The 10,838-nt window shown below is 55.1% G+C and overlaps 1 protein-coding gene across 1 annotated transcript; it reads right to left on the bottom strand.

The window, feature by feature from the left end:
- Nucleotides 1-888: 888 nt before the first annotated feature.
- TTC24 (tetratricopeptide repeat domain 24) lies at nt 889-10,320 on the bottom strand. Its single transcript, XM_090052704.1, has 12 exons — nt 10,189-10,320; nt 8,718-9,492; nt 7,669-7,884; nt 6,936-7,064; nt 6,680-6,801; nt 5,767-5,886; nt 5,458-5,564; nt 5,200-5,348; nt 4,873-5,029; nt 4,264-4,346; nt 3,197-3,245; nt 889-2,227 (listed from the first exon to the last, which is right to left on the bottom strand). The coding sequence occupies exons 2-12, from the start codon at nt 9,463-9,465 to the stop codon at nt 2,125-2,127; spliced, it is 1,983 nt and encodes a 660-aa protein (XP_089908830.1). The 5' UTR covers nt 9,466-9,492; nt 10,189-10,320; the 3' UTR covers nt 889-2,124.
- Nucleotides 10,321-10,838: the final 518 nt, after the last annotated feature.

The following is a 10,838-nucleotide window of genomic DNA, read 5'->3' as shown; positions in this document are numbered from 1 at the left end:
GGGAGAAGGCAAATCCATAGCAATGCCTGCGGACGGATGAGGGGCTCATCAGGCTCCCAGAGGGGCTTCACCTCTGGCTTATCTCAGCCTCTGGCCTTCCAAGCGGAAGAAGACAGATGCCCAAAGCATCTGACTGAGCTGCTCATGGGACGTGGCCGGGATTACCAATGAAATGCTGCAGCAAATAAAGGCAATGCCTATCCCACGCCTGCTGTTGGTTATTAACGCGGAGTCCAGTTTCCTCTCCAGGGCTAGGGGCAAGAGAAGAAGGCTCTGACTTTGCACCCCCGGGGCAAACCTCTGTGATTTGGGAAACTTCCTGCGTGCACAGTTCTGCTTGCGTGTATCGAAGTAGCCCTTGGAGTTCACGTTGCAGTGGGTGCAGCAAAATGACCCCCTGAAAGCTTTTTTCTAGATCAATTTAGGGCAGCGATTCTCAGCCAGGGTGCCATGAAATCCTTTCCAGGGTGTGGTAGGTGCCTTGCTGTGTCAGCACTGTTAGGTGTGCAGACATGATCCACACGATGAACCCAGGAAACAAAACCCCTTCCTCATCCTGAGACACCTCCACAGGCAGGGATCGCAGAAGATGGCATCTTCCCTGTGGTTGCTGCAAGGATGGGAGTGGCTTTTCTCATGGGTCCTTTAACAAGGTGGAGGTCAAACGCAGTCAGACTTGCCAAGCGGAGATAACATCCTTGTTTTTTCTCCATGGGGGATGTTTGACCCTATGGAAGAGCTGGGGTTTCTATTGGGGGTAAAGGGTGTAGTGGTGCACACGGAGGGGTGATTTCCACCCATGGGCAGCTGACAGTGCGTGGGGTCTGGGTGACACCCAGGAGAAGGTGACAAATAAAAAGGCCGTGACTCCATGCTACTCCGTACAAAACAGATTTATTTGTGACAGCACTTGGCATCTGAGTTTGGAGCAGTTGTTGCTACAAACACTTCTCTGAGAACAGGCCATCGGGATTTTTTATTATGCCCCCCTCCTCCCTCCTTCCCAATACTGGGGCTCCTGTGTGCTAGGGGCTGCACATAGGCACCATGAGACACCATCCCCTGCTCCAAAGAGCTCACAAGCTCACACACCCCTGCTTGCTGATAGTAGAACAAGTCTTGGGGTCCTCCACTGAGTTCCCTTTGGGCCGTGCCCTGAATAAGGGCCACATGATGCATTTGTACCTGGCTCCATTGAGCCCCTCATATGGCAGTGCCACTTCTGCCCACTGGTACACAGGGAGTCACTGTCTTCTTGTAATAGTTGGTTAACAGTCTACTACCACTGCCAGCGCCACTCAAGTGCTAGAGGCTCCTGCTCTGAAACCCACAGGTGTCTCCATTCGTTCTCAGGGTTAAAGGTTTAGGGTTCAGCCCTATTTTGATTCACTGAAGTGGGGAGATTCATGAAATAAGCAGCCCCAGGATTTTCACACATGCAAGGAGAAGGCATGTGTCAGACCCTGGCACTGGCAAACCAGGTGTCTCTATTGGCGCCTTGAGTGGATGCAGCTGAGGTCTAGAGGGGGTAACTGCCATTTGCAATTAGTACCTGGGCCCAGTGCCCTGGAGCCTCCGAAACTGGCCTTCCTGCTAATCCCTGTGCCATGTGCACATGGCTGTACAGAAAGGAACAAGAGTTGTCTGTGCAAAGCTTGGAGGGAACTGGGGAGAGAGGACCAGGCCTGAGAAGAAAGATGCCTTTGCACCATTCTTATTGGTCGCTGGAGCTGAGTTTCAAGTGCCGCATGGATGCAGGGAGCTCTCCAGCTATGCTAGCACCTGAGAACTGTACCCTGTTTAATGTCCTCCAGTCCAACCGTATCCCACGCCTCCCGTGTCCAGCCTGGCAGTGTGGGAAAAGCCGTCTGCCGGCATGTCAGTGGCAGAGCTGGAAAGTCAAACGCTTGGAGGCTGAGCCAGAGGGGAAGGCCTGCAGAGGAAAAGCTCCTTGTGCCAACAATGGGGGCAGCTACGCGGGGCAGGGACAGCAGGCAGGTTGGAGGAGCTCTGTGGGAAGCTTTGGAGGTGGGGGAGGTAATGTAGACCCAGATCCGGCTCTGAATCTGTGCCAAAGTGTCCCCATTTCACCCCACATGGAAGTCCAGTCTCTGCTGCTTGCCTTCACATGAGTGTGCAAAGGATGGACTCGAATCGGCTCTTCTTCTGCCACCGCCAGGGCTCCTGCCTCTCACCGGGGATGTGGCTAGTGGGGTTGGCAGCAGGCCTGTGAGGGAGCAAATAGGAGGGGAGAAATTAATGCCACTGGCATGGCAGTGCATACTACTGCCTGCGGGCTCTGGGCATGTTCTGCAGCCTTCGCAGGGTAGTTTGGGGCAGGGAGCAGGGCACTGCTTGCAGCTGCTGAGCCTAGTGGGTGCTAACAAGATGGGGCTCAGCTGGGCTCAGTCAGAAAGAGGGATTTCCTCTCTGTCTTGGTGCCCTTTGCATTGTCAGCTTGATGCATATCTGCAGCAAGCCAGAGAAGGCTGCTGGATGCAAGCTGGGTATGAGTCAGCTGGGTAGTACTGGTGCAAAGCAATAAGTCTGGAGAAGAGAAGACAGAGGCGGGATTTAATAGCAGTCTTCAGTTCCCTGCAGGGTGGTTCCCAAGAGGATGGAGCTGGACTGTCAGAGGACAGAACAAGGAGCTCCAGTTGCAGCAAGGGAAGCTTAGGTTGGATATTAGGAATTTTTTTCTCACTAGGAGGGTAGTAAAGCACTAGAACAGGTTACCGAGAGAGATGATGGAGTCTCCATCCTTGGAGATTTTTAAGACCCGGCTAGACACAGCCTTGGCTGGGATGATCTAGTGGGACTGGTCCTGCTTTAAGCAGGAGGTTGGACTAGATGTGACCCCTCGAGGTCCCTTCCCACCCCCATTTTCTATGATTCTTCTGCTGTCTCCAGCACTGGCAGGGCCTTGTCTGGAGTCCTGAGTCCAGCTCTGGCCACCATACTTCCAGGAAGATGCAGACCCCTTGGAAAGAGCCCAGAGGACAACGACAAAGAAGATCCAAGCTCTGGGGAATATGATATAGGAGGAGAAGTTGGAAGTAGCAGGATGAGCTTGGAGAGGAGAAGGCAGAGGGGGATAGGATACCCATCTGCAAAGCCCTGAGGGGGCTACAGAGAGGATCAAGATAGATGTTATGGGGCTGCAAGGGACAGGAGAGGACAAGGCCACCTCACTCACTGCTCTAGCATCCGTGTCCGTAGGCGGAGGGTTTCATATTCATGAAGGCCTGTGAAGCAAGGGGGGAAGCTGCCAGTTGCTGTAGTGCTTTGCGTACCCAGACGTATCACAGCTGGCATGCAATGTGGCCCAGTGGCTTATATCTCAGCATGCCGAGCTGACGTTCCCATGGGCACCTTTTGGAAGAGGCAGCATCAGAGCTGCCAACCTGGACCAGAACCACAGCCCACCTCACCCTGCATCCCACCTCTGACTGGTTAGCACCCAAGAGCCTGTTTGTTGTCTCTTGATGACTCCAGCTGAAGACTGCGTGACTTTCTGGAGGCTACTAGGCCTCTCGCAGGGAAACTGGGGGATGTTATGGGGCTTTGTGCCCTCCATACTGCTCCCATACTGGACTCTAATATTTAAAGCTTGGTTTGGGGGGTTAAATGTCCCTGATCACGTCCTATAACCCAAAGCAGCCCCATGTTCCTGGGCAGAGAGCTCAGGGGTGTCCTTGCCTGTCTGCTTTGGGAGCGTACAGGTGCAAATGCAGTGTTGTCACCCTCCAAGCATTCAAAGTGCTTGGACAAATCCAGCTTAAAAACCACGAGGAATTACGTTAAACACCAGCATATGCTGGGGTGTCTTTCAGTGTGCAGTCACCTGCCAGAGTTACAGGCAGGCCAGGATTACAAGCCTTTCCCCCCTTGCTGCCAAAAAGGCTAGAATATTTTTCATAAAAGGAGGGCTGAGATTCTCCCGATCCCTTGACTCCTGCAGCTGCAGCTTAAGGGAAGCCCTGTGTGTTTCCCCAGCTCCAGAAGGCCTCACTTCCATGCCCAAGTCTTCCAGGGCATAGTTTCATTCTTGGTTCCAACATCTCTTGTCCCAGAGACGCTTTTCCAGCGAACTACCTGCTTTGGGGTCTGTTACAAAGGCCTCTCTCTTGCCTGTCCAGCCATCTTTTGCTGCTCTTTCAGTGCTTTAGAGCAACCACTGCACCTAGTCTGATTTGCATGTAGGGCTGTAGAGAACCAGGAGCCTGGTCCTGCTTTTGCACCATGTTTTGTTCTGATACTTACTTTTCAGTGAGGGCTGGAGTCTCCCGTTCTGGAGGCAGTTGTGGTAATAGGGGTCTGGGTGCAGGTATGTGTTGTTCAGGTTGCTGGAAGGACAGAGCAGAGACATCGGGGCACTTGAGGCTGCCTGATGCAGCTTCAGAAACACAAAGGCATGACTGAGGCTTGAATTCTCCCTTTAGCCAGGAGAATTCGAATCTTCCCATTAAATCCTAACCCCAAATGTGTTAATGGCTGATATCACTGTGTCATGAGCTGTTTTTTCCTTGGGTGTATCTTGCATCCAATATCATGAGACGCTAATTAGCATTAGTCTGATTCCTGTTTTGAGTCTTAAGTGGATAACAATTATATTAGTGATTATGGAGGGTTTTTTCTTTCTTTAGAGAGAAATCTATATATTATTTAGGTTCAAATGCAACCCTCCCACTGATCTACACATCTCATTGGAAGTCCTCCCTCTGTGGCCAGCTCCGTGGCATCAGCTGGGGCCTCATGGCAATTTGTGCATCATGCCAGGCCATTCCTTGCCTACCATTGGGACTTCATTCTGAACCAGGTGCTGTATGGATGAATGTGTGCACGTGTGTTTGTCTCTCTCTCTTTACCCACCTATTTGCTTGGGGCTGGTTATAATACTTGGGGGCCTTGATAGAGGCATCCACCTCTTGCATGTGACTGCTCCCAAGTGCTGTGTGGCAGCTGGGGTCCCTGGGCTCAAGCAGGCATCCCTCCATCTGGCCCGTGGTCTGTGCAGCCAGTCCCACGTCTGTGAAGGAGCAGGGTCAATAGTCAGGCAGATTTCTACAGCCAGTGCACTAGGCTGGGAGCCACGAGAGCTCTCTTCTTCTGGGTTTGTACAGCCCCAAGTGCAGCGAGGCTTTGAGTGGTACTCCAAATTTGGTGCCATTATTGCAGCCTCCACTTCCAGTCTCTTACCTGAAGCCCTGAGGCTTGGCCTCTGCAGGGGCTGTCTCTCTGCCTGCCAGGGCACGCCTGCTGCCCCTCGCAGGGGAGATGCTCTCTGAGGCACCGGGGCAGCCAGCAGGGATAAGGACAGTTTCTCCTGGGGCTGAGCTGGTGGCAACCTGCCATGGGTAGAGGAGGGAGGTTGGCCTCACAGCTAACCCCCCCAGAGATGGGAGGGAGAAGCTTCCAGGGCTATGGGCAGCACGCTGCCCACCCTCTTCTACTTACAAATGGTTTCCTTGGCGCGGTGCCTGGGGCTTGCTGCCCTTCTCATGGTACAGGGCTGCTGGGAGGCGGACCTGGCTGGACGTCTGCAGCTTCCCAGGAAAGTGCTTCTGCAGGGCGGGGGAGAGAGGAAGAGAAATGGTCACTGCTTGGAGGGGGTTCTGGCTGTAGAGGTGAGGCATGGGGCATGCAAAGCTGGAGGGGTGGATGGATAAGGCAGAGAGACGGGAGGGGTGGGTGAGCCCGGTGGGCTTCATGGAGGGGTTCTGGCCAAGGGACTCGGACCCAAGAATCAGCCCCATGAGGACTCACAAGAGGGGCAGTAGGGGCAAGGCTTCCTCTGTGGCAGGCACGGCTGTCCAGGGAGAGCTTGTACTGGAGGGCATCGGCCAGCTTGTTCACGATCCGCTCCTGAGCTGTCTCAGAGGCGTCCTGCAGAGGACAGAGGCAGGGGCTAGCTAGACAGAGCCACGGTTGCCTGGACAGGCTCACTCCAGCTATCCTAATAGAGCTCCAACCAGTCCCAGGGGCCTCGGGCATCCTGGCAAGGTCAGGATGCAGAACTGCTTTGCCCCAGAGCTGCAGTTGTGATGGGGAGAGCAGCTCAAGGTGCAGCAGTTTGCATTCCTGAATCCTCTCCAGGATACCTGCCAATGGGTTTGGGAGCATCTGAAGTCTCAGGAGGATAGCGCCATACAAAGTGTTTAGAACAATTGAGTTCTACCTGCTTAATTGATATGGGTTTTGGAACAACTGAGTTATGCTCAGTTGATATATTTTAGAACTGATTTGGCTCATTTGACCTGGAACTCTCTCTCTCTCTCTAGATCGATCTATCTATCTATCTGTCTGTCTGTCTGTCTGTGTGTGCGTAAGTGTATATAGATATGTGTGTGTATATATGTGTGTGTGTTCCTATATAAATATAAATAAAAATTCTGTCCTGCCTGGGAGATCCAAAACACTTTGCAAGCAAGACTGAAGTCCCAGGGACTGCTCCGCGAAGTCTGGTGAGGGCCACCATTTCCCTGTTAGCCTGGGGAGGGCAACGGCTGGCCCTGGGGGCTTGGAGTCAGAAAGCACGGGTCTCTATGCCCGGAGCTCAGTGGTCCCCCTTTGGGGCCCCTGCACACTGCTCTGGGCCTTCATGTCTAGATGCCCCCCCTTGGGTCACTTGTGTGGGAGGCCCGTGCCTTCCATGCAGAGGTTTCTCTCTGCCCCTTACCTGGCATTTGGAAAGCAACATGAGCGCCTCTTTGTAATGCATCACTGCCTTCTCGGGGTCTCGCAGGTGGAAGCAGGAAGCCCCGAGCCCTTCACACGCCTGCCACTGCCCGGGGAGGTCATCTGGATGGAGAAGGGAGAGGGAGGGGCTCAGAGGATGGGGCAGTCGGCAGAGCCCCGTTCTAGCCCCTCTGATGTGGGTCCTGTCTACACCATCGCAGCAGATTGTGACTGCCAGTGATAGAGCACCACCTTACCCATGTCCTTGAAGGCTTGCAGGGCATGTAAGTAGTTCTCCCCAGCTGCCTCGTGGTCATCCAGCTGGCTGAACGCATACGCCAGGTTGCTGAAACACTGCCCCTGGGCCTTCCTGTTCCCTAGCACACCTGGAAGGACATGGACAGTCCCCTGGCAGGGCTGGCTCCCTGGGATCACACAGCCGGTTGTCCTGGCTGGGGGGAGAATCCACCCCTGCCAGCTGGGTGTCAGTCCAGAGTCCTAAACATGGAACCGGGGGACTCACTGCTTCAGGATGTGGCAGAAAGTAGGATTTGAAAAGGGCCTGTACACACCACTTCTGGCTGTGTCAGAAGAGGCCGGGTCTGACAGCGATGGAGAGCAAGGTGGGGTAGAGTTGCACCTGACAGACTTGGAGATCTACAGCGTGAGCATTGGTGAGCTGACATCATCAGGGATGTGCAAGGACGTGCACAGGGCCCCAGATAAAATTGAGGGGAACATGACTGATCTCTGGTTTCTTCTTCTGGCACTCAAGGAGGCCTAGCTGGAGCCCCCCAGAGACCCACCTCCCCCTTCTAGCACCAGCAAATGTTCTGGACTGAGGGTTTCTAGAGCAAAGGATCTGGGTGGGACCAGACCTGTAGCACATACTAAAGGGTCTAGATCAAGGGATCTGGGGCCAGCGCTTACCCTTTGTGCACTCAGATTTAGGAGCCCCAAAGGTTGGGCCCCAGCCCCACGGGAACTCACTGTGCAGAGATGCTGCTCGTTGGTGCAGCTCCAGAGCCAGGTGGAAGTTGCCCAGGGTGTTATGGGCAGCCCCCAGGTTCTGTAGCACCACGGCCTCTTTGCGCCGGTCACCCGGGTCGGTCTGGCACAGCAGAAGGGCTCTCTCGAAACTCTCGGCCGCCAGGGAGAAGATCTTGAGTTGGGAGTAGCTGAGGCCCATGTCGTTGTAGAGCCTCCCTGCAGAGGGGGAGAAAGAATTCAGTACACGGTCGCAAACCCCTGCTCCCTCCCATGGGACTCTCCGTAACAGCCCAAACACCCCCAGTGTTTAATAATCTCTCCCTGGGACCATGGCATTGCCTGCTTTGCTAAAAGGGAATCATTAGGGACAGCTTTGCAGCAGATGCTAGGCTGGATGAATGGGGAGAGCTCATACAATATTCTGGTCTAGTCTAGTCCTTATAGAGCCTGTCAGACTGCAAAAGTTTTCAGTCCAGAGCAATCCCTCAGTTACTTTTCCACATGGAAAGCTCAATCCTACCCTTTTAGCCCAGTGATAGATAGACGAGAAACACAGAGTTGGCAAAGTCTCTGAAAGAAAGTGAGCATGCATAGGATGCACGTCCCTGCTGCAGTGCAGGGTATGATCGATACTTGCAGCAAGGGAGGTTTAGGCTGGATGTTAGGAAAAACTCTCTCATGAGGAGGGTGGTGAAGCACTGGGATGGGTGGTGGCATCTCCATCCTTGGAGGGTTTTAAGGCCCAGCTCCATAAAGCCTTGGCTGGGATGATCTAATCGGGGCTGGTCCTGCTTCGAGCAGGGGACTGGACTAGATGCGACCTCCTGAGGTCCCTTCCCACCCTTACTTTCTAGGATCCTATAATCACTTGTGGTCTCAAGGGAGAGCACAGTGGGTGCCTCTCGCTTTAACATGCTACGTCTGAACGGGGCTCCAGATGATTGCCGTCTATAGCCAGTTTTGGGGCACTTAAAAAAAGGTGCATGCCATTGACAAGGGCTCTGCACAGTGCCAGCCTGGTATGGCCGGTCACCCTCAGCCCCTCTTACCTAGCAAGGCTTTGCTGGTGATGTTCTCGCACAGCAGCCGGCACTTGTTCAGCACCTCCACGATCTCTCCGGCCCCGTACTGCTGGCTGTGCAGCATGCAATTGCTCGCTTCATTCAGGGCCAGGGCCGCGGCTTCCAGGCTCTGGGCCTCGGCGTAGGCCAGCCCGGCTTGCTGGAAGCACCGGGCTGCCCGCGTGGAGTCCTGCATCCCCAGGTAGCAGTAGCCCATCTTCATGCAGGCGCCGGCCTGGTTGCCAGCCTGGGTGGAGCAGTAGTGACTGGATGCCTTGCGGAAATACTCCAGGGCCTTGGGGAAGTCCTGTAGGCCTTCATGGGCTGCCCCGAGGTTGAAGTACAGGTCCCCCAGGTGCTCCCCAGCTTCCGCCTCCGTGGGCCGGGACTTGAGCAAGAACTCCAGGCCCTTTTCTGGCTTCCCGCTCTCCACGTAGGCGGCCCCCACATTGAACGCACAGGCCTTCTGCACCTGTGGGCTGGGAGCATCCAGCGACAGGAGAAAGGCCTTCTTGAAGCAAGCCAAGGCTTCTTGGGCATCCCCAACCAACAGGGCTTGGTGCCCGGCTTTGGTGAGGCTTTCAATCTCTGCCCGGCACCTCAGAGACCTGTCCTCTTCCTTCTCGGCCTCCCCCAGCCCCTTGGTCTTCTCCTCTTTCTTCTTCATCTTCTTCCCAGAGACCGCAGGGTCTGGGGGTTGAGCTTCTGGTGGAGCAGGGTCTACCGATGCCATCATTGATGCTGGCAATGATGGGTCATGGGTCTGCGAAAGACGAGAGGAGTGTGACCTAGCTTGGTTAAGCCCATAAGTCCATGGGTCTAGCCTGGGTCCAGGGACAGTTCGGGACTCAGATTTAACCCCAAGATCCTTCTAAGCCCCAGGGGACAGGAGGACTTCCCCAAATCATTGCAAAGCTGCCTTCTGCTGGGTTGCTTGCACCTCCCTCCAAAGCAGCTGACCTAGGGAACGATGCTGGGCAAGACTGACCCAGGCTGCTCATCCCTGTGCTCCTAGCCCCCACGGCTAATGTAATCCAGCAGGACATCACCCCTGCTCTTTTATGGGGGCAGCAGTGTTTCTTCCCCAAAAACAAGTTGGCTCTTAGGTTTTTTGGGTGCAGAGAAAAGCAGAGGTGGGAAAACCAAGGGTGAAACCCAAAGAATGATTTAAAATGGCATGGTTTTTGGGGGGGGCTGATGGGTGGGAGGGTGTTGGGACCAGACTTCTGCATCCCGGCCGTATCTTTCACCCTGGTGCTCTTAGCTGCTGCCTGTGAGGACCCGGCATCAGACACCTGGGGTCTAGCCCTGACTTGCCGGGTGCCTGGCTTAACCCCCCTGGGGTGGGTTTTGCCTGGCATCTGGGTGCTGGAGTGTTTGAAAACCACAGGAGCCTTTTCATGTGTACCCTTCAGTGTTTTCCATAGCAGAAAAGTAGCGATTAAACAGTGTGACTCACCTAATGCTTCATTACTGGTGGCAGAGCACGGGGAGCCTGGGCACAGAGGCGCAGACTGTGCCGGGGTCTGGAGCAGAAGCTGCAGGCCGGCACCACGCCAAGCACGTGGCAGTGGCCCAGGGAAGCGAGGGGGATCTCTGGGGAGGGCCAGGCTGCCCGACTCTCTTCCCTGGCAGGCTTGTCCCCGTGATGGCCCAAGAGAGTCCGGTTTCTTCACACACGCCTTCCCCTGCCGCGTGCCATGGCAACCGGCTTCAACAATGCGGGGACACGTCACGCGACAGACACTGGAACCGAGCAGCACATGCTTGGCTGCGTGCAGCTGTGGAAACCCCTGGGCACAGGATCCCGGGGGCAGGCCAGCCACGTACCGACCCCCTGCACCGTGTCTCTCGGGGGTTGTGGGGACCCCCCAGCCCTGGCCTCCCTGCCAGCTAAAGAGCCTGTGAATAAGGCTGACGGCGCTGGGTGTTTTGAGACCTGAAAACCTCGTGGCATGCCCGCAGGCACATGGTTCTGCGGGAAGTGTAATCTGCGGGGGGCCTGAGGCTGCAATCGGGACCTCGTTGCGCTAGGCGCTGTATGTATGCAGAGCAAGGGAGGGGGCATGGCAGGCCACGGGAGGAGCTGGAACTATGCCACCGGGCGTG

Source organism: Crocodylus siamensis, chromosome 6, assembly GCF_052110815.1.
Source record: "Crocodylus siamensis isolate JL-2025a chromosome 6, ASM5211081v1, whole genome shotgun sequence".
Lineage (NCBI taxonomy): Eukaryota > Metazoa > Chordata > Crocodylia > Crocodylidae > Crocodylus > Crocodylus siamensis.
Note: the sequence above shows the minus strand (reverse complement) of the source record. Positions and strands in the feature narration are given on the sequence as shown.